This window comes from Rutidosis leptorrhynchoides, chromosome 7 (genome assembly GCF_046630445.1).
Source record: "Rutidosis leptorrhynchoides isolate AG116_Rl617_1_P2 chromosome 7, CSIRO_AGI_Rlap_v1, whole genome shotgun sequence".
Classification (NCBI taxonomy): Eukaryota; Viridiplantae; Streptophyta; class Magnoliopsida; order Asterales; family Asteraceae; genus Rutidosis; species Rutidosis leptorrhynchoides.
Window position 1 is genome coordinate 749,671 of NC_092339.1, and position 24,186 is coordinate 773,856.

General features: G+C 36.0%; 1 protein-coding gene and 1 pseudogene across 2 annotated transcripts; one reads left to right on the top strand and one right to left on the bottom strand.

Annotated features, from left to right (window-relative positions):
• Window positions 1-2,071: 2,071 nt before the first annotated feature.
• Window positions 2,072-10,148, top strand: LOC139856975 (probable helicase MAGATAMA 3). 2 transcript variants are annotated; one of them, XM_071845685.1, is made up of 8 exons: window positions 2,072-2,132; window positions 2,700-3,701; window positions 4,876-5,064; window positions 5,160-5,255; window positions 5,680-5,824; window positions 5,933-6,065; window positions 6,973-8,748; window positions 9,166-10,148. In XM_071845685.1, the coding sequence occupies exons 2-8, from the start codon at window positions 2,828-2,830 to the stop codon at window positions 9,535-9,537; spliced, it is 3,585 nt and encodes a 1,194-aa protein (XP_071701786.1). In that variant the 5' UTR covers window positions 2,072-2,132; window positions 2,700-2,827; the 3' UTR covers window positions 9,538-10,148. The 2 variants fall into 2 exon arrangements, with proteins under 2 accessions (XP_071701786.1, XP_071701785.1); XM_071845684.1 differs by having other exon boundaries at window positions 2,075-2,132; window positions 2,582-3,701.
• Window positions 10,149-11,409: 1,261 nt separating this feature from the next.
• On the bottom strand, window positions 11,410-14,325 carry LOC139858684 (2,3-bisphosphoglycerate-dependent phosphoglycerate mutase 1-like; annotated as a pseudogene).
• Between the last annotated feature and the right edge of the window lie 9,861 nt (window positions 14,326-24,186).

The following is a 24,186-nucleotide window of genomic DNA, read 5'->3' on the forward strand; positions in this document are numbered from 1 at the left end:
TACTTTGGAGATTCATAAATAGTGTTGTGTTTCCCGGAGAAGACTTGAAGAAATCTTGTTTATTTGACTCTATTTGTAATTTTTCGTTTTTGTGGTATTCTAGTAGAGGAAAGTGTAATCTTTCTTGGAACGATTGGTTTGTTAAGCCTGTGTAATGGCGTTTGTTTTTAGCCCTCTAGCAGCTTGTTAGAGAGTGTTATCTTAATAAAATTTTGATGTTCAAAAAAAAAAAAAAAATCATAAATGAGAAGAAAGTCACTACTCTACTCACAGGTATAAAACCCGCGACTAGATGATTACAAAGAAATTGCTTCCTTATAGACAAAGAAGATTTTTTTTTTTTTTTTTGGAGAAGTCAGTATTCAAACCTCGACCAACACTTTACCAAACACATGGCATCAGTGGCGGGACTTGAACTCGGATACAGACGGCGCGGGTGTAAAAATTTATTAACTTTTCATTGTCACCATGGGTAAACACTAAAAAAATCTTATTTTCCAGTAAATTTTTTTTAGTGTACTTTTTTTCCCAGATACCCCCTTTGTGACAGTATCTCCCGCCACTGCACCCATAACCATTACTTCAACATTGCTTTTGTTGCCACTCCTCCAAAGTGCAATGAAACTATGATAGTCACCAACCATTCTAGGCCATGGACCTTAACCCACTGACCACGTCAAAGTAATTAAGTAACTAAAAACTATACTACACAAATTTTAGGGATTGCATTTCATCTTAACAACACCTAATAGAACCACAACCCCATTCTATTTTAGTTCCTTGTTTTTTTTTTTTTTTTTTTTTTTTTTTTTTTTTTTTTATTTTATTTACAAAAAGCACCTTATAGAAAAAAGTAATCAAAATATTGCATTCGTAATTTGAATAATATTTATTAATATTCTAAATAAAGTAATTGATCAACCAAAATGATCGGTTTGATAAGAACGGTTTGCACTGTAAAACCGTTTCACATGTTAAACCTGACCCAGGATCCATGTATATAGTATTTTTGTGATATTGGTAATTGATCAACCAAAATGATTCGTCTTTTGCAGGTTCTCTTTTTGTCTCGGGCCTGCAAATAAACGTGGGAAAATCCCACCTTTTTGAGTCGGTGTCCCAGAATTGGTGCCGTTTTCTCATGCCTCATTTGTCCATAATATGATGCCAACGAAGCATTGCTTCAACGGCATCCCCTTCACATTGTGTGTTGGGGCTGAGGATTAGGTCATGGGTTCGAGCCTCGCTCTGCTCATCCTATTAATTAATCTGCCTGAAATATGGATATCCAGATTGACCTCAGGGGTTTTCTCCCGGATCCATTCATGATTCAAACTCGGTCCGCCTGCCCCTCGGGATGGTTAAAGGATCGGGTTCCTGTAATGCGATTCGGGTTTCCTCCCGAACGCGCGTGTGTGTGCAAATGATGAGTGTCGTTGAAATAAATGATACGCTGATGCAAGCTTGCCGTTCAAAAAAAAATAAAAAATAAAAAAAATTGTCCATAATATGATTATGAGCTACAGAACGCTTGAAGTTGGAATTTGAGCATTGACTTTGGAACACAGTTTCAAGTGTTAAACCTAACCCAAAATCCATGTATCTGGTAACCAAAATAATTCGTCTTTTGCATGTCCTCTTTTTGTCTTCAGGCCTGCAAATAAACATGGAAATATCCCACCTTTTTGGAGTCGGTGTCGAGCAATTTGAGGTGGAGTCTCTTCCTTTAAATAGATTTATTATGATTATGATATCATTAGATTGCATGTGGAGTTGATAACTAATAAAAAAAAAAAGTATTTTAAAGGAGGAGACTACTTAATAATATGAACGTCATTGCCAAATTATCCAATAGACCCAAATATTAAGAGCATGTGGAAGTTCCACCGTTGAACTATATGTATACCAAGTTGGGCTAAAACAAATGACACAATGGGCTAAAATAAGTGAACATAGTGGATCGGGTACGGATCCCTAAAATTGGAAAGCTGCAAAATCTACCCGTTACGATATGATATCCATCCATGTGCCTATAAAACCTAATTCCCAGTTTTCCCAATTTCCATCAGATTCACATTCGCTTACAATAACAGTATTTCGTGATTTTCAATTTTCAGTCTGCAACTACTTCGGTGCGTAAACCTTTTGGCTGTATATATTATTATTATTATTTTATTATTATTATTATATAATTCAAGCTGATCAATGAATCAAGTAACTTGATATTCACAATAAACCATTAACTACACAACCGTTCAATTAATCACTGTTCAATAGCGTGTTAACCCTAATTTATTGTAGTGGACTTTAATCACTATTTTGTGGTCTTTATGTAGTTAAATCACTGTTCATCAGTGGGTTGTTGAATGTGTTAGGGTTGTTATTAGTTTGTATGTACGAATTTGTTCATTCTATATTGTGCATTTCATAATCTAGTTGTAAATTGCTCGCAGAGCCTATTGTTTTCATTCATATAATAATAAATAATAAATTTAAAAGTTGGTGGTGTTTTTCCACTATTTAAAGGTAGATCCTTCCTTGTGTATATCTGTTTGCATTAAAAATCGTCATTTGATCGCAGTGAACCTTCCGTGGGGGATGTGAGTGAAACTGCTAAATTATATTATGCATCAGGCAATCCTCTTAGAACAGTAAATAGTCACTCATTTTCTCACGGTTACTCTGTTTCGGTATTTCAGCCTTTTCATCAGTCAAAAGGAGACCAGAAGACGGAAGCCGATACTAGCTCAGTTGTTGAAAAGTGGTGTGTCTGAGATATTAACTTCTGGGCTTCTGGTTATGATGAGAAACCACAGGTGAAAGTCCAATGACTGGATTCACGAATCAAAGTGATTTCAACGCGGGTTCTGTATCAAACGCATCATCTACTACCACTAATGACAAGGGTGAAAAGAGTAACCATGTTTGTTTAAAAGTTGATGCCGATTCAAATGATAGGAAAATTAGAGGCAGACGGGATCCGGAAGGTGATATTGCAAAGTTTAACCAAGAAGATTCTGTCTTAGCTCCAAAACAAAGAGCGATTAGAGGAGCTGAAGCTATTCATGCTTTGAAGCTTGCAGCTGATCCTAGAAAAAGACCTAAATTTGACCAACAAAAGGAAATGATATTAGGTAAAAAGCGTAGTAGGCAAACCGTGTTTCTTAATCTAGAAGATGCTAAGCAAGCAGGACCAGCTAAAAGTTTAACTCCTAGAAGGCCGAACTTTCTACCACCAACGCGTGCCCTGAAAGAAGCACAACCCTTTCTTCACTCTTCGGAGCATAATGGAGAAAAGCTGATGCAAGATGCAATACAAGTTGATGAGCCATGTGATGAAAGAAACCATTCTGTGGAGCCTACTGGTACCAAATCTGAATGTACTGATGGAGATATGGATTCAGGAACTGTAGCTCATTCTAAAATTACAGATACAGGGACAAATCTTGACACAGAAGATAAGTATTTTTCAGATCATAGACAGGGTTCATTTAAGCAGCCAGTCGATTCAAGGCAGATAAAGAATCCACAGGTTTCTATAAAAAAGCGGCCTCAAATTGGACAAAACGCTACTGTTTCCAAAGCAGGAGTTAAAAAACTTCCTTCAAAGAAACCGACACCTGTCACCATTCAGTATCAGGATGCATCAGTGGAGCGTCTTTTGCGGGAGGTAACCAGTGAGAACTTCTGGCGGAATCCAGGTCTGATTCTTTTACCACTTGTTACAATTTATTATCTGTGTAGTGATAATCTTTTATTTTGACCTTTTATGTGGACAAAATGTTTTATGAGTTTTTTACCTTTTTAGAACCATGTGAATGGTCATAAGCAAATGGGTCACTAATGTTATTTCTAGATCATATGGTTTTTTATCAAATCTGGAATATAGATATGCGACATAGTTGGACCATATTGGTCTTGGGGGCGGTTTTACAACTTGAGGACTATGCTTAGTTTTGTTGTTTCACATCTCTTCGGATCTGAGATGAACTTGGAACGAAAATGTTACACTTATGTAGGCGTTAAATGACATATATGTTCAAATCTTATTTACTGTCATAGGAAGTTAATAGGATAATTTACTCGACGAGGATAGAGTGCCTATAGGTTTTGAGGAGAAATGAGATAAAAGGGATATAGAAGTATAAATGCTTCATTTAAAAAGGCGAATACCGGATATAACCGGATCTTTATTGATAAGATTATAAAGAGAATACTGAATAACGTTGTCATGCCATTGGTTGTATTTCATCACGTTAATTCAATTTGCTTGTCATTCATAGTTAGGGTAAACTCAGTACAATGCACAATTAAATGGGTAAACTGATAAGGTTTTTCATGGTTATGCTACTCGGGGAAGGGAGTACACTCAGATGTATGCGGCCTAACCGAGTTATCCCGTGACCGTTTCCGACCCTTTGTTGCCAAGATATGCTTCTTGCGAGGCTTTATACTTAGACCTCTTGTGAGGATATCTACACCCCAAACCACTAGGATATCTTGAGATTGTTTACAATTTACAATACAAAACTTAAATCGTATTAGTTATTAATGACTGGTACTATTTGTTGAGTCCCTTGTAGCTTCATGTGGTGGACGTTCTTTTTTCGTCAGTCTCTTGAATGGATGGATGGTGTTCCTCATACTAATTTGGACCATCTTTTACAGATAGATCATGCTGCCATACTAACATCATTACTTTAGGATATGACATATTTATTAGTTTCATTTGTATGTGAAGGAGTTGTAATAGCTTCCATTTTTAGTGATATGTATTATGCAGTATGTAAAATTTTCATTTTGGCATCTTATACACAAGCCCATTTAGGTTATTGGACATCTGTTTATTTGTATTGCAAATTTTTGGATTTGCAGAGGAGACCGAGCTTCAATGTGTTCCCGGAAGCTTTGAATCAGTAGAGGAGTATGTTCAAGTTTTTGAGCCTTTGCTTTTTGAGGAATGCCGGGCGCAACTCTACAGTACCTGGGAAGAATTAACCGAAACAGGCTCTAAAGATATGCATACAATGGTCCGCATAAAACATGTTGAAAGACGAGAAAGAGGTATATAAGTCATGCTTTGTGTATGTGTTGATATTTTTTTTCGTTTTTTTAAATATATATAACACGCTCATACTTGTTTTTATTTGTGGTAACAGGATGGTATGATGTGATACTTTTACCTACAAATGAATGCAGATGGAAATTCAAAGAGGGTGATGTAGCAGTTCTTTCAGCCTCTAGACCTGAAACAGGTTTGTTTGCTTGTCTTCAGAAGTGGCAGTTTTGATCATATTTGCATTTAAACAGTGACATACCGGTTTTGTTTGATCTCTGAAACGTGAACCGGCTAAAACTATAAAGAACGATTGAAAGCAACAGGGTAAACGTAGGTTATATGGGTCCAAAGTTCCCTAAATCGTATCTTTAATTCCTTAAATTGTTATAAATCATTTTAGTCCCAAATTTGAGTTATTATCGTGAGAATATAAATGTTGTAACCATTTTTAAAACACACACACACACTAGCGTTACTGAAAAGGAGAAACTTTGGACGGATATTATTTTTGGTGAACCAATCCGACCCATTGCAGATAATTGCATGTATTGTCTTACATTTACAAAATAAAGGCATTAGGTATTTAACTTCCGATTGGAATTTTCTTTACTCTCAAGTAGTCAGATATAAGAGAACAAATACAGAAGATTCTGAGGTCAGTGGACGTGTTGCTGGTACTGTGAGGCGTCACATACCAATAGATACACGCGATCCTACAGGGGCTGTTCTTCATTTTTATGTCGGGGATTCTTACGATTCTAGCAGGTTAAAGATGTTGGATATTTTTTTTTTTGGTTGTTAAATCCTTTGATATGTTCAATATGCTAAATTGCTAATGCATATTTGATTTGTTTCTAACAATAACAATTATAGCAAGTCCGATGATGACCATATATTAATAAAACTACAAGAGAAGGGTGTGTGGTTCTTAACTGTTCTTGGCGCGCTTGCTACAACCCAGAGAGAATATATTGCACTACATGCATTTCGTAAACTTAATTCACTGGTGGGTCCTGTAGTTTGAGCAGTATATGTCAAAATATATACAAGTATTTCATCATGTTCTATTAGAGGCGGCAAAAGGGGCAGGTTGGGCAGAGTAGGTAACAAATCTAAATATGGTCAACAAAACGGTTGGGTTGACTAATTTTATTTTATTTTTACAAATCTCTTAATATATATGCATGTAGTGTGTATATATATGTATACACATATATGTTCATATAACTTGTGTGCTAGATATGCTACTATAATATCTTTATAATAATAGTCCCAGTGTTTGAATCTTTTGGCCCATTTTTTAGAACATTAGAATTGCATGTTGAACATGACACGAGATAGGAAAATGATTTATCTTCGAGTAAAGCTAGACTTGCAAATTTTTTGGTAGATTTCACTTGCAAAATGATTTGGCAATCTGGGCGAACCAATTAAATTTAAGATCTTATATGACTTTCATCTATCTCACTCTCCATGATGCTATGACACATCATTTTGTAATTGAATTTTAATAAATATTTTGTAAGCCTAGGATTTCTCCTTATCCATTTAACCATGAAAAAGATGAAAATTGGAATCCACTTCTCTCTCCCTGTATCTACTTCTACTCTTATATATGACAAATTTAATAAACTTGTTCGTAGGAAGATTATATGCAATCCTTTGGACAGTGGATGTGATTTAGTTGTCTATTATTCATTTGCTTGTGGCTTTGATTTTTCTTTTAACCTGATAAAAATGATGATCTCTTTTCAGCTAAATTATTTAAGTTAACTGGTTTGACCTATTAGATATAAAATATAACAAGACTTGGCTCATTTGTAAGTGATTGGTAGAAAATACCACTACTTAGTTTTATTTTTTATTTATACAAGCTGCTTATTTGTTAGTTAATATAATTTAAATTTCTGTAGATGCAAACTGCGATTCTTCAACCGAGTCCAGAGCGGTTCCCCAAATATGAAGAACAAGCACCCACAATGCCCGAATGTTTTACAACAAACTTTGTTGATTATCTGCACAGAAGCTTCAATGGGCCCCAACTATCAGCAATTCACTGGGCCGGAATGCATACAGCTGCGGGTACAACGAACGGGTTGTCTAAAAGGCAAGATTCATGGCCATTTACACTAGTCCAAGGCCCACCTGGAACAGGAAAGACTCATACAGTATGGGGAATGCTAAATGTTATTCATCTTGTTCAGTATCAGCATTATTATACTGCATTACTTAAAAAGCTCGCTCCTGAAAGTTACAAACAAGCAACTGAAAGTCTTTCTTCTGAAATGGCGGCACAACAGACCGGTTCCATTGACCAGGTTCTCCAAAGCATGGATCAAAACCTCTTTCGTACCCTTCATAAGATTTGCCCAAAACCAAGAATGCTTGTTTGTGCTCCTTCAAATGCTGCCACCGATGAGCTGCTGACACGTGTTCTTGAGCGCGGGTTCATTGATGGTGAGATGAAGGTTTACCGTCCTGATGTGGCCCGTGTGGGGGTCGATTCTCAGACACGGGCTGCTCAGGCAGTGTCTGTCGAGGGGAGAACTGAACAGCTCTTGGTTAAGAGCCGAGAGGAAGTTTATGGGTGGCTGCACCAATTAAGAGGACGTGAAGCTCAATTATCTCAAGAAATAGCTTCACTACAAAGGCAACTCAATGTTGCAGCTCTTGCAGGTAGGTCCCAAGGGTTTGTTGGGGTGGACCCTGATGTGCTTGTGGCCCGTGACCAGAAACGTGACTCGTTGTTACAAATTCTTGCAACCGTGGTTGAGAATAGAGATAAAGTTCTAGTGGAAATGTCTCGCCTTCTAATAATAGAAGGTAGGTTCCGCAGCGGTGGGAAGTTTAATTTGGAGGAAGCTCGCGCTAGCTTAGAGGCGAGTTTTGCAAACGAGGCTGAGATTGTGTTCACCACAGTATCAAGTAGTGGCCGCAGGCTCTTCTCTCGTTTAACCCATGGGTTCGATATGGTGGTCATTGATGAAGCGGCTCAAGCCAGTGAAGTAGGGGTGCTTCCACCATTAGCTCTGGGTGCAGCCCGGTGTGTTCTCGTTGGAGACCCTCAACAGCTTCCTGCAACTGTCATCAGTAAGGCGGCTGGCTCACTCCTCTACAGTCGAAGTCTTTTTGAAAGGTTTCAACAGGCAGGTTGCCCCACAATTTTGTTATCGGTGCAGTATCGAATGCATCCTCAAATAAGAGATTTTCCTTCTCGTTTTTTCTATCAAGGACGACTCACAGATAGTGAAAGTGTTACCAGTTTACCTGATGAGTTATACTACAAGGACCCGTTACTCAGACCTTATATCTTCTATGACATCACATATGGGAGGGAATCACACCGGGGTGGGTCGGTTTCATATCAGAATATACATGAAGCTCAGTTCTGCCTCCGGTTATATGAACGCCTTCAGAAAACCGTTAAGTGTTTGGGTATGAGAAAAGTATCCGTGGGCATAATTACACCTTATAAGTTACAATTGAAATGTATCCGACGAGAATTCGATCAAGTATTGAATTCTGAAGAAGGCAAGGATCTTTATATTAACACAGTTGACGCATTCCAAGGGCAAGAACGAGATGTCATCATTATGTCATGTGTGCGTGCATCGAGCCATGGAGTGGGGTTTGTTGCAGATATTCGCCGGATGAATGTTGCTATTACTCGTGCCAAAAGGGCACTTTGGGTATAAGTTTTGTTCATTTTCTTTAATATAACAATTTTTCACAGTGGTGGCAAGACGGGAGGGTTAGGCTGGTTGCAACGGGCCATTCTTTTTCTAACGGTCCCATAGGGTTGGCTTCGTTCCCTCTCTTCAAAAGAAGATAACTAAATTCCTAATCACTAATAAATCTAAATCTTCGTGTAGAAGGATTTAGAAACAAGAAGAAAAAAAACATTTTAGCCATGGTTGAGATAAAACACAAACCAAATTGACCCACTTATGGTTGAAAATGCCACCTCTTATCCCCCCTCCATGCCTTGTTATATACGAGTACATTCTGGCTGGGTGGTGCTGAATTGTTTATGATGTTTTGTAATTAATTATTATTACTATTACTATTATAATATTAATTATTACTATTACTGTTATATTATGCAGGTGATGGGGAATGCAAGTGCTCTGGTTCAATCGGCTGATTGGGCTGCCTTGATTGCTGATTCAAAGGCTAGAAAATGCTACATGGACATGGACTCACTTCCGAAAGACTTTCTGGTGGCACCCAGTGATGAACCACCATCTTTAGGTCCACCACCACTGACCAAGTTGTCCAACACGATGGGGGATCTAATGAGGCCCAGAGTCAGACAAAGACCATATGAGCATTTAGAACCTAGGGTGGAAATAATACCACCCTTACCCTCACGAGATGAAAATAACAATATAACAAAAATAAATTCATTGTCCACAGCAAGAATTGCAAGTTATCGGCCCTTCAAGCCACGTATAGAGAATTCTAAGGGTGATTTTTGATCGACGTCCAACAATATTATAGAGACACAACTCAAATGGAGTTTCAGGATACAGCCCATGTACCACCCATGATTGATTGATTGATTGATTGTAAGTGTTGGTTGATGGGATGGATGGATAGGGTTGTCTAAGATTTAAATACCCGGACGGACAGGACATCGTGGAAACTGAGGCATTCATTAGCCACAACATTGAACCTCTAACCTCAAACACACAGTCTTAAACAAACACTACCAAAATATGGAAGTACGTACATTGTTGCTTATAATGCTTGGGATGAAGATTCCGTTGTAAATGATCACACTGGAAGGTGGTATCAATACAGCTCTTTAACCATTTGAGCCTAAAGTTTGATTTGCTAGTTTAAAACTCGGTGAGAAATGCTAATTTGTGTACGTTTTTTAAAGTTAACGGTCAAAATGTGCATATGTTTTGGCTTAGCTAATTTTGCGGTTTTTGAGGGTCAACAAGTGGTGCAACCCATACCTAATTTCGCCGTTTCTTATTGATACTGTTATATTTTGGTGGGAAATGAATCATTGTTGAACATTTGTTGTTTGACAAAACTATTAGTTGTCACACATTGATAACATTTTAAACTCATTTACTCACCAATATTGTACTAATGTTTCAATAGTTAAAAGTGGATATCCTAGGTTCTTTTTGCCCATTCATTTTCTGTTTTTTTCTTTCCTTTAACCTGCTATTTATTCCTCCCAAACATGAAATGCCGTAACCAATTAAAGTGAAAAAAAAAAATACAAAATCTGTAAAGAGGATTGCTCATCATAGAATAGAAAACATCACCGAGCGTAACCCCGAAACTCAAAAAACAACCAAATACAAAATCTGTAATAGTGGAGGTTACGGCTTGCTTTCTTCGGTGATCCAATACCACTGCCGGAACAGAAGAAAGACCTAGCTATGCCCATATCTAAGAGACCTGTAGCTTCTCCTCCTTTCAGTACTAGCAATGCTCCTTTTAGACGCAATCGTAAGGAACTTCTGCGTGGAAGCAGGGCTCGAAGAACGAGCCGAGCCGTGCAAGGACGCGGGAATATAGCAAGCAGAAGGGTTCTCCCTTTAGGACCGACTACAACAAGTTCACGACTCTAATAGAAAGAAAGGGTAAGCTCTCTGCTCTATTTGCTTGCAATGCTATGCCTATCAAAGTTGGCGAACGCTTCTGTAACCTTAGACTCGTTACGCTGTTCGACTGAACTCTTTCCTTGCCTCAAAAAATTTTTAAATTTTTTTTGAGTCGGAAAGGTTGACCGGTAGGAAGGGGAGAGAAATCTCCCCCTCCCCGGACCCCTCCCCCTCTTGGGAGAGCGCTACCGTTCCAGCGGAGTTTTTTTAGTGTAGTTAATAGAGAAATAAGAGATATTAGCTGAGGCTAGAAAGATAAGAGGGTGGCTAATTGAATTGATTCTTTTTTCACAAATGTTTGTGGTAATGGAGCTGTAGTTCTACTTAATCAAGCTCCATTACTGGAACAGATAACAAACTTTTCAATCACAAATTTGCATGTTTATTTAATCAAGATTCTGACGAAACATATAACATTTGTCATTGGTACGAGTGGATCAAGTTGTAGCATTATCGACTATAGAGACATTAGTAACAACCTTGACGCAACTTTCATGTTCCATTTAACATAAATATTACTTAGTTTCTACGAAAATACACGACTAACAAACTAAAAAGTAGTTAAGTAGACTGAAAACATCAAATAACTTGAGTTAATTTGCAATGCCCAGAAAACTTGTATTTAAATAAGAGTACAAGACTCAACTAATATATATTTTTAAAAAACAATACATACATCTATGATGGACAGACCCACCAGATGAAAAGAAATACTACAGTGTGTATAGATAGAGAGTTTCAAGAAACACGTGCATGGGCAACAGCCTAAAGCCTGTCTGTGAATGCATCAATGAATCATCTCATCTAGCTTCTGCCTGTATCGAGCCAAATTCTGCAATATAATAAAGTATAAGTAATAAACAAACTTTTCAGTCAAAAGCCCGGTGAATTATTCTTAGAATTCTTTATAGGTGTCAGTGTATCACACAAATATTATCACATACACAAGTCTATAATTATATTGAAGTATTTAAACGAAATGGGTCAGTGTGCATACATAAAGATGTCAGTAATTAGTTTAACACGGATCCAGGCCGAATGGGTAGTAGTTTAGAACCAACCAACCAAAAACGGGTTGGGGCAAGGTTATTATATGTGTTGAGAAACTTGCTTTCACCCTAAATAAAAGTTTATTTATTTATTATACTTTATTAAGTACGTACGTACCTTGGTATAAGCATAAACTCCGGCTTCAGTTGGTGCTGGTGGACTTCCTCTTCTTATATAATTTTCTTCTTTCACAATGTAAAGCATAGGTATCCCTGTTGACAATTCTAGGCTTATAACCTGTTGTTGTAACACTCGGTACAAATAAACAAACAACATTCAGTTTTCAATTTTTAAAAAATAAAAGTAGAATAAAATAATCCAATACAAAACAGTAAAAAAAAAAATTGTCACCTCTTGAGAAGTTAATTTATCAAGATACATTATGATAGACCTGAAGGAGTTCCCATGTGCTGCTATCACTACATTCTTGCCAGCTTGTAGTTGAGGTTCGATCTGATAAATTCCAGTCAAATTAAAACAAATTAATTAATTAATATGAAACTCAAAAACATAAAATGTCATAATTATGCTTACATGTTGTTTGAAGTATGCAACGGCTCTTTCAGCACACATTTCCAAACTCTCACCATTTGGTGGAGGAATATCATAACTACGACGCCACTCATGAACTTGATCTTTCCCATACTTATCCGCTGTTTCCTGCTTATTTAGACCCTGCAATTCCCCATACCTGAATTGAAATTGAAAACACAATAAAGAAAAAGTCAGAATACTAGCCGCATAACGTGTGAAAATCTCCCAGAAAGAAAGCAAAATTAAAGATATAATAATGCTTACATTCGTTCATTAAGTTGCCACGCTGTAACTACTGGAATACACTGCTTCTTAGTTTCTTGACTAAAAATTTGACTCCAAGATACTGCCTATTCGCTCTCAGTATGCAACACTATAGGCACCTATAACCCAATTGAAAAATATGATGATCCCTTAAAAAATGCTCATCACTAATTAAATAATAATAATCATGCATTGTAAGAATCTGTTTTAGAAGTGGCAAATGGGTAAAAAAACTTTGCATCAATGAGTGAACAGTTGGATTCAACTTTGCATAAATGGGCCAAAAACTAAGACCTGGTGAAGGTAATAATAAGACATATTCCAAAGATAGAATTGAAACAAACAATCCTTTTTATGTATTAGTAGATGATGAGGGTAATGGTGATTGATGTTAAGTTTGATAATACTGCTCCGAAATCAGGGTATTCTACATCTTGTTAGTCTCTTACTTTATATCTAGTATAGGTCCTCGAGTTTCGCTCAAATTAGTGTTACTCATGTTGTAATCCTCTTTGTATCATTTCCTTATCAATAAAATTATCTTGCTTTTCAAAAAAAAATGGAACCGGGGTGGTCAAACAAGTTGAATTGACCCACAAGTGCATTCAAAGCCCATAAATCTTCTAAATCATTTTTGTTTCTTGTGGCAATATAGTTTGCTAATATGTTTTACAAGTTTATTGTTTTATTAAAGTGAAGAAAAAGGATATGAAGTATTTGTTGTGTGTCGACCTAAACCGACCCATTTTAGGTTGCAAAAAAATAGAATCCGTTTCCTTTTTTTCCACCCGTATGAAGTATTAATTGGTGGTGCATACCTTTTTTCGGCGATGTTGAGTCATGGCAAGCATAGCAGTCATTTGTGCCCGAATTAGTGAAGATGTATATATAATGTCAACGGGTATATTGCTTATTCTTTTACCAGCTTCAATTGCTTCTTCCACACCCTTATTTGTCAATGGCACATCAACACATCCCGTAAACAAATTCTTCTCATTCCATAGAGACTCACCATGTCTAATCAATATCAATGCTGCTTCCTCTGATATATTTTATTATTTATATATTATAAAAACATATTTCAGAACACATTTAAATATTGTCTGATACTTATAACAACAATAATAATCAGGTGAATAAAAAATTAGTATCAGTGATAAACAAATGTACTGTAATTCTTTTGATTTGCCAAAATTTACTTGTTCGTATTAACAATCGTCAAATTATTTATTAACATTATCATAAGTACTAAAATTGTATAGCATAATATTGGATATTAATATTTTTGAACTATCAACATTGTCAACATTGACTTTATGTTGCGATTTATTAGTCATATGTCCAACATTATTGGACATATTGAAGACATGTAAGTACAGAAGACTTATAATACTATTGTTCAAAATCAATTATTTATGAAAAGTTTAACGCTATTTGGTGTTTAAAACCCAATGGTTGACAAAGTCAACCACTAAAAAAAAACTAGACTAAACAAGGACCCATTATCGTACTTGATTTGTTAGGTGAGTCCGCTTTGGTGTTTAACGGGGTTGAAACTTGGTCCGAAACTATTATAGTCTCAATAGAAGATGCTTGAATCAAAACGGATGCCTTCTTTCTAGAGCAGTAACTTTCTTTTCTCGACACTCCAAAATCAATCTTAAAACCCTTCAAAGTCAACCGCAGAAAACTATATCCACATTCTTTATGAAGAAGAGCAGAATTATTAGTCCTACTGTACCTACTAGACTTGGTATTAGTTATACATCCACTAAAAGCTGTGGTAGACATTCTGAAAATTAAATAAGCAAAAATATAAATCTCTATATGTGAAAGTTAACAGATTGCAATGCAATTTATATCAGATCATAATAATTATGATTAGCAGGTCCAAGGGGCTAAGGATAGATAGTCAATTTTACAATTATCTCAATGATCAATTTTTTGATAACAACTCCTTAGGCTCTAAATTCAATATACTGTTTAAGCACATGTGCCAAAAATCATATATGTTTGATCACAGTTCGTTGTAATCAAAATCTGAATTCTGAATTTGACAAAATTCGGACCTTTTTATTGTAAGCTATTGGTCAACTAAGTCAAATTCATCAAAAGCTATTGGTGATTTTATAACTGCTACTGGTACCACATCGTTACATGCAATTGGTAAATATTAAGTTTGACATGAAAAGTCTACGCATTTATTAAGATTAATAAGTCAGCATACATGCATCAATGTAAACTTCAAAAACAACTTCTAGCAAATGGGTACTATTACACATCAATTAGAGCGAAACAAAATTTAGAGTATTCAAATTCATACCAAAATTTCAAGCAGAAAACTAGCAAAATATAACTCTTCAATTAAAATGCGGGTAATTGATAAAATAACTCTTACAATATTTATAACACAAAAAGATCGATTCTTTAGAGGAAGTTGGCGATAAAACTGAGGCAGATTGAATGAAAACCAGCAAATATTGACGGAGATGATGATGACGCAATGAGGGGCTAATTAAGCATGCAAATTTTATATTATACTCCGTATTTAATTATTTGTGATTAGATACTGTTTTTGTTGAGAATTCGAAGGGGATTGAACAAGACAGAAAAAGAAATCTTGAAATCCATATACATATTATATATATATATATATATATATATATATATATATATATATATATATATATATATATATGTATATATATGTATGTATGTATCATGTATGTATGTCAATATTATTTCCTTCCATGTTCTCAAAAGGCAAAATCTCGTTTAAATATAAAAATTTCTTGTGAAGCAATAAAACAACCCTTGAAGAAACATTGGGCCATACTTAACAATAGTTCATGCCAATTCATTAAAAAAATTTTTTTTTTCTAAAATAATACTCCGTCCCAATTAAATAGTCATTATTTCTTTTTCTATCTGTCTCAAGTTAATAGTTCATTTCCATAAATAGATAAGAATATGTTGGAGGTTTTATTGAGATTTCGTGTAGGGTAAAATAATCGATAGCCGGATAAATCACTGAATCGTGGTATCACTTTCCGAAAGTAATTATTCGACCCTTATTGCCTGGGTTACACGAATATCACTTTGGGATAAGACAGAGATTAGTTCTTGTTATTGGCAGTAAACAAGAACTCTTTTGCATAAGAGTATTAAGGTGTTTTTCGTATATCTTATTCTCATAAATGATAGTCTCTATTTATAGGCACCCAAAAACAAGTATTATTCCACGATGGAGATGTTTCACTAACTAATTTCGTTTTCAAATCTAAAACAAATCCTTTACATAAAGTTGTTTGTTTTATTTCAAACATCCTAATCAAGGAAATCGTTTTCAAATCTAAAACAAATCATTTACATAAAGTTGTTTGTTTTATTTCAAACATCCAAATCAAGGAAATCGTTTTCAAATCTAAAACAAATCCTTTACATAAAGTTGTTTGTTTTATTTCAAACATCCAAATCAAGGAAATCGTTTTCAAATCTAAAACAAATCCTTTATATAAAGTTGTTTGTTTTATTTCCAACAACCAAATCAAGGAAATCTAGATTAAATCCTTTTCATAAAGTTGTTTGTTTTATTTCCACCTAGTGCAAGAATAATACTTCCGTAATCACTCAAATTTGTGATAATGGAAAACCATTTTCGGGTCCGGGCAATCTATCACTTAATGGGTGTACACTCCGTACCTCCTAACCCATTTACAAGTATAGATTAAATCCCTCAATTACACTAAATTTCTAACAATCCTCCCCAATTTAGTGCAATTCGTTTCATGAGAATTAAACAAATTAAAACAAAAACTCATGCATAAATGAAAATAGAATCAGGGTGTTCTAAGAATTGAACCCTTCAACCCATTTTGAATAACTGAAAATAACATACACATAAGTTTTCAAATACTCTAAAGCTATCCTGACACTTTACAAGCCATGTGTCCATATCCTTTCATGAATGTATCCAAAGCTAAAAGTCCAAGCTTTGTTGAAGCGGCAAAACTTCACATTCACATAGGTAGTTCACTTCAGTCATGCACCTGCTCTTGCACTTTTTCAAATGAACTATTAAGAAGCTAGACTTCAACCTGACCTTCAGCAGGTCCGAGTACATACCTTACCTTGGGATGATATAAAATTTATGTACTCCAAATTTCTAAGTATAAGCCTTCCGCATTGAATTCAACTTCTAATTTTCATCAGAAGGGAATTGGGTATCTTATAATTAGAAATTTATGTGGACTTTAAACCCATCCCCACAGCAGACTTGTCAACCAAGTCTCTTGCCAATCCCTTCGTCAAGTGATCAGCTAAATTCTGTTGTGACCTTACGAACACTATAGAAATCACCCCATTCATGATGAGTTCACGAATCATACTATGTCTGACACCTAAGTGTCTAGACTTTCCATTGTACATCTGGCTATAAGCTTTTGCCAATGTCGCAGCACTATCACAATGGATAGACATGGGTGCTATAGGTTTAGGCCATAATGGTATCTCATGGATCAAGTTTCTAAGCCATTCTGCTTCTTTACCAGCAGCAGCTAAAGCAACAAACTCAGATTCCATCGTTGAGTTGGTAATACATGTCTGCTTTTTAGAAGCCCATGAAATAGCACCTCCCCCAAGCAAGAACACCCAACCACTCGTTGAAGAATGATCTTCAATATTGGTTATCCAACTCGCATCAGAATATCCTTCTATTACAGAAGGAAATCCACTGTAAGATAAACTATATGCCATAGTTTTCTTTAAATACTTCAGTACCCGCCTAATTGCTTGCCAGTGATGAGTACTAGGATTACTAGTATATCTACTCAGTTTTCCCACAGCAAAAGCAATATCTGGCCTTGTACATGTCATGGCGTACATCAAACAGCCAATCACCTGAGAATACTCAAGTTGTGATACAGCTTTACCTTGGTTAGGCATAAGCTTCTCACTTGGATCAACAGGTGTACTCACAGGAGTACATTCAAAGCAATTAAACTTTCTCAACACCTTCTCAATATAATGAGATTGAGAAATTGAAATTCCTTTGCTTTCACGTTTGATCCTAATACCAAGGATAACGTCAGCCTCCCCCATATCTTTCATGGAGAACTTTGATGACAAAAATTCTTTTGTTAAATCAACTTGACTTTGGTCAGTCCCAAAGATTAACATGTCATCAACATATAGACAAATTATAACTCCTTTACCAGAATCATCAAATTTGCTATACACACATTTATCTGCTTGGTTCAATCTAAAACCACTAGATAAAACTACTTCATCAAACTTCTGATGCCATTGCTTAGGTGCTTGTTTCAAACCATATAAGGACTTCACAAGTTTGCACACCTTGCTTTCATTTCCTGGCATGACAAAGCCCTGAGGTTGGTTCATATAAACCTCCTCATCCAAATCACCATTCAAGAATGCTGTCTTCACATCCATCTGGTGAATAACCAGATTGTGAATTGTAGCCAAAGCAATCAGCAGTCTAATGGTAGTGATACGTGCCACAGGAGCATAAGTATCAAAATAGTCAATTCCAGACTTTTGTCTAAAGCCTTGAATGACTAACCTTGCCTTGAACTTTTCAATAGTTCCATCCACCTTCATCTTCTTTTTGAAGATCCATTTGCAACCCAAAGGTTTGCAACCGGGAGGTAGATCAGCTAACACCCAAGTGTTATTGCCCATGATGGAATCCATCTCATCATTAATTGCCTCTTTCCAGAATGCAACATCCTGAGACCTCATTGCTTCATCATATGTTTTAGGATCATCATCAACATTGAAACAATATGAATATTGGGTAGAAACATCATCCCTAGAACCTTCAACTAAGTATAGTTGAAAATCTGGTCCGAATGATTTAGGTTTCCTTTCTCTTTTGCTTTTCCGAAGCTCAAGTGACTGATCAACAGCCTTTTCAGAGACTTCATCATTACAATCCTTATTGATTCCATTGTTACTTGGAATCATATCCTTTGGTCTAGGTATAGATGAAAATCGATTTTCATCAAAGATTGCATCCCTTGAATCAATCACAGAATTGATTGAGACAAATTCATTAGGCTCTATTACATAGAACCTATATGCCTTGGAATGTTCAACATATCCAATAAAAATGCAATCTATACCTCTTTCACCTAAACTTTTCTTTTTGGGATCAGGCAGTCTTACAACCGCCCTACAACCCCATACACGAAGATAATTCAAGTTAGGTTTCCTTTTATTCCAAAGTTCATAAGGTGTAATCTTGTTTCTTTTGTTAGGAACTCTATTAAGCAAATAACAAGCTGTTAACATAGCTTCCCCCCAAAATCCTTCACTTAAACCCGAATAGGATAACATGGAATTAACCATTTCCTTAAGGACCCTATTCTTCCTTTCAGATATACCATTTTGTTGTGGAGTATAAGGAGCTGTGGTCTCATGGATAATACCAACGGATTGGAAATACGATTGGTCAATGTATTCACCTCCCCTATCTGTTCTAAGTCTTTTAATCAAAGCCTTTTGTTGTAATTCTACTTCAGTTTTAAATATTTTAAATTTATCTAATGCTTCATCCTTAGTATGTAACAAATAAACATAGCAAAATCTAGAAGCATCATCAATAAAAGTCACAAAATATTTCTTGTTTCCTAAAGTAGGAGTAGCATGCAAATCACATAAATCACTATGTATTAATTCCAAAATTTCAGTATCACGATGTACATTTTGAAATGGTTTCTTAGTGATCTTTGTTAACATACACGTTTTACACTTTTCATTGTTCATGTCAAAAACCGGTATTAATCCATCTTTAGACATATCTTGCATTCTTTTAAAGTGTATATGTCCTAGTCTAGCATGCCAAAGTGTAGAATTATTTATGCTAGAAGTAGATATAAAAGCAAAATTAACATTCAAGTGATTAATGTTAAGTCTAAACATTCTATTGCATAAATAACCAAAACCAACAAACATACCATGTTTTGACAAAACAAACTTATCAGATTCAATCACTTGTTTATAACCACAACAATTTAACACACTACTGGAAACTAAATTTTTTCTTATTTGTGGTACATGCAAAACATCAAACAAACAAATAGTTTTTCCAGAACTAAAACACAAATCCACACTTCCACGTCCATGAACAGAGGCTGTTGACTCATTTCCCATATGAAGAATTGATCCATCAGTCACGGACTCGTAAGTCTTGAACCAAAATCTATCCTTGCATACATGGGTGGTGGCTCCCGAGTCAACCCACCACGCGACATCATCATCCTGCACAAAATAAGCCTCAGATATATATGAAACATAATAATTCTCATTTGAATTATTAAATATATTCTGACCTTTCGAGTTGTGGTTGTTTAAACCATTTCCCGAACCGCTTGTGCTAGATCCTTTGGCATTATTATTACCAAAAATAACCTTGCAATCCTTTTTCATGTGTCCAGTTTTACCACACTTCCAACAAGTCAATTTAGACTTCTTGTTCGGATTAGCCTTGTTATAACCTTGCTGTTTACGTTTGCCCTTTTTGTCATTATTACTAGTGAACTTTTTATGTTCCACCATATTGACAACAGACGTACCAGCAACTTCGTTGCTCTTTGGCTTGTCATTATCCTGCAACCTGAGGGATTCCTCAATACGCAGATGACTACCCAACTCAACAAGAGTTAACTCCTCCTTCTTATGTTTCAAAGAATGTTTAAATTCTTTCCAAGATGGAGGTAGTTTATCAATTATGCTTGAGACTTGAATAGACTCATCCATGTTCATCTTATGTTGTGTGAATTGACCAAGTATACGAATGAGCTCATTGTATTGTTCCAAGACCGGTCTAGAATCGACCATCTTGTAATTATTAAAATTACTAACAAGGAACTTTTTACTAGAAGCATCCTCAGACATATACTTGGTTTCTAAACAGTCCCATAGTTCTTTAGAAGATTCAACATTTAGGTAAATATCAAAAAGGGAATCAGCCATACCATTGAGGATTAAACCTCTAGCGATGTAGTCATCGTTCTCCCACTTGCACCTTTTCCGAATTTGTTCAATAGTGGCATCATCACCATGATCTTCAGGAATTGGTGTGCTGAGTACGTACACCACACTCATGCTGCTCAGAAAGAAGTGCATCTTCTTTTGCCATCTCCTAAAATCAATTCCCTCAAACTTATCAAGTTTGGAGAAATTCGCCGTCATGTGTTTCATCGTAGCCGCCATCGATTATAACGAATAATTACTTTCGATTGTTGGAGGTTTTATTGAGATTTCGTGTAGGGTAAAATAATCGATAGCCGGATAAATCACTGAATCGTGGTATCACTTTCCGAAAGTAATTATTCGACCCTTATTGCCTGGGTTACACGAATATCACTTTGGGATAAGACAGAGATTAGTTCTTGTTATTGGCAGTAAACAAGAACTCTTTTGCATAAGAGTATTAAGGTGTTTTTCGTATATCTTATTCTCATAAATGATAGTCTCTATTTATAGGCACCCAAAAACAAGTATTATTCCACGATGGAGATGTTTCACTAACTAATTTCGTTTTCAAATCTAAAACAAATCCTTTACATAAAGTTGTTTGTTTTATTTCAAACATCCTAATCAAGGAAATCGTTTTCAAATCTAAAACAAATCATTTACATAAAGTTGTTTGTTTTATTTCAAACATCCAAATCAAGGAAATCGTTTTCAAATCTAAAACAAATCCTTTACATAAAGTTGTTTGTTTTATTTCAAACATCCAAATCAAGGAAATCGTTTTCAAATCTAAAACAAATCCTTTATATAAAGTTGTTTGTTTTATTTCCAACAACCAAATCAAGGAAATCTAGATTAAATCCTTTTCATAAAGTTGTTTGTTTTATTTCCACCTAGTGCAAGAATAATACTTCCGTAATCACTCAAATTTGTGATAATGGAAAACCATTTTCGGGTCCGGGCAATCTATCACTTAATGGGTGTACACTCCGTACCTCCTAACCCATTTACAAGTATAGATTAAATCCCTCAATTACACTAAATTTCTAACAGAATAAATGGTTAAAATACTTTTATATCAGTACTTTATTTAAGTATGACAAAAGTGTAAGTAAAAAGTAAGGGGTAAAACTGGAAAGTAGACAAAAATATACATGTTTCAGTCAGTTTATTTTAAACTATGTGTTCTTTGTCTGGGACTATTAAATTGGGACGGAGGGAGTAACGATTATTATTACTATTACTATTAAAATTAAAGTAATCTTCATCAAAAACATTCAGATCCCCAAACCGATACAAGCTAAAGCGTCACACACGATAGGGCTCGAAACAAGTAAACCAACTAAATCTTCCTAATACTCGCTAACTCGAAACGGCCTCAACGAAACCAACTAACAAAAAAAAGTAACCGGCCAAATCAACATGATCGGAAACAACTAACAACCACTAATACAAGAAATCAATCGCCAACAACCAAACAAGAGAAATAAACACAACAAAAAACCACCACAGATGAACGATTTAACCGGCTTGACACGAACATTTTTTGTTTCTTTCGTCCGAACGAGAAGTCCTCTCGTCAACCTTGTCTACAAGCACTCCTTTGCCGTAACTCAACTTGAAATTGTAAGAGCTCAAATTGTCTGAACCGCCATTGATAATCGTCCCTAGAACACAAAGAGGGATCAAAACACAATCAGCCAATCCTTGAAGAAATCCCTTAGGATTGTCTTTCGAATTATCCACTTTATGTTCGTCTCAAAGCACAAAGGAATCGTTGTCTTTCTTCGTCTTAGACTTACTATTATTCACACGGGAATCCATATGACGATTATTAACTACCTTCACCGGAAGCGCAACAGGAGGATTATTGCTAACAATTTCGATGTCGACGTCATCAATAGTTTGTTGTTCCACTATAACCAATTCATCCATTTCATCCAAAAGAGGAGCTTCCACCAAACTATTTAATTCGACACCAACGTCTTGAACTTGATTCACTTAATTATCAACATCGAAGTCGTCTGTACTTCCGATTTTTAAACCCGAACCAGAAGCATCCACATACTCCCTAACGGTCGCATCAGTGACCACGTCGGCTTTTACTTCAGTTCCATCAATACCCAATGACTCTTCGGCAACTAGAGCTACTTGCACTTTACTGGCTTGATTCTCATAAAACTGGTGACCCACCATAACAATCCTATTTGAAATAGTCAAAAAATCGGGAGGAAAAGTATTGTTTAACCAGTTGTCATCTACAATTGAGGGATTCACCTGGTTTACCCAAACTATTGTGTTCGAGGAACGCTCATCATCTAAATTCACTTCAACGATATCGTGTACATGCTTGATATATCCGGTTTTTAACTTTTTGAAACTTTTATTAGTCTAGTTTCTCCTTTTTGAAGCTTTTAAGCGTCAAAAAATTAATGACACTTATAGGTGCAAAAAACATGTTAAGTTATTCACGCTTTAAAGTATTAAAAATAATATTATACGTCAATATCGTTAAAAACAACACCTTTTGTCTCATTCATATACATGATTTTGTCAACCAATTCGTATATCATAGTCGCAGAATCATATCCACAATATCGTTAAATCGTGACGCGTAAAAGTTAAGTTCATGTAGATTTGCTCATCACTTTATCCACGTCACCTCTAGTATTACTTATGTCACAAGAAGAAATAATAACACTATACGCTTGGCTTTATATCTACTACTCCGCCCCACCAGAAACTTACACAAAAAGCGAACACCCGACACAAAAGATATTTAACCGGCCAACATAAGTCGGACAATATAGTATCTGCACCACAAATGTCAACTCCGCGCGAGATCTTACCCAAAGGGAAAAAGGATAAAATGATGTATGGAATCACTGACAAAGTACACTAAAAACACTCGACAAACTATCGCGCTGCCGAAGAACAAAACTATGTGCTCTCAACGCATACAAAACAGGTAGTGTTCAGCTAGATATAGGACGAAGACCATGAAGATAACACCCAGAAAAAGGAGGGACACCAAGTCAAGGCAGGAGTAGGAACCATAAAGGATGAAGCCTTGCAAAAACAATCCAAAACAACATACCAACATTGAGACACCAATACACCAGACATCACCCAACACCATTAGCCAAACACAGCAAAAAAAACCCCAAAGTCTACCAAGCAATTGTAGAAACCAATACCAACAAATCCAAAGGAACGTAACATGACAACCCAATAGAGCCGCCCTAAACCGCAACCAAGACACCTAGATCCACCACGACGAAAGCCAACAAAATACAAAAACAGGAACTGCCATCAGAAATAAATGTAACCGAACCCAAAACCTTACCATACAACCGAAAGCCTCGCCGGAATGAGAGAGGGAGGCGACAGGTCTCGAAAAAACGTCTGACAAAAGTAGGTAATAGTCGTTGAAAACTGAAGTAGTCGCCGAAAAGCAGAAGTAGTGGCGCCATGAAGTCAAACCGTCGTCAAAAGTCGGCCGCTGTAGATGGAAACAACATCGACAAAAGAAAAGGACTTCACGAAAGGTACGAAAAAAGCAGCGGCTGGGTAATAAACGAAATGTCGGTGAAGGTGGTGTTGAGGAGGAGTAGATCAGGGTTAAGGCAACAAAGACGATGTTTGCCGGACATC

Bases quoted from the DNA above. Each gene is read 5' to 3' on its own strand.
- LOC139856975 (XM_071845685.1), top strand. From the start codon at position 2,828: ATGACTGGATTCACGAATCAAAGTGATTTCAACGCGGGTTCTGTATCA. The intron at 5,256-5,679 runs GTTTGTTTGCTT...ACTCTCAAGTAG, and splicing joins AGCCTCTAGACCTGAAACAG to TCAGATATAAGAGAACAAAT. The intron at 8,749-9,165 runs GTATAAGTTTTG...TATATTATGCAG, and splicing joins GTGCCAAAAGGGCACTTTGG to GTGATGGGGAATGCAAGTGC.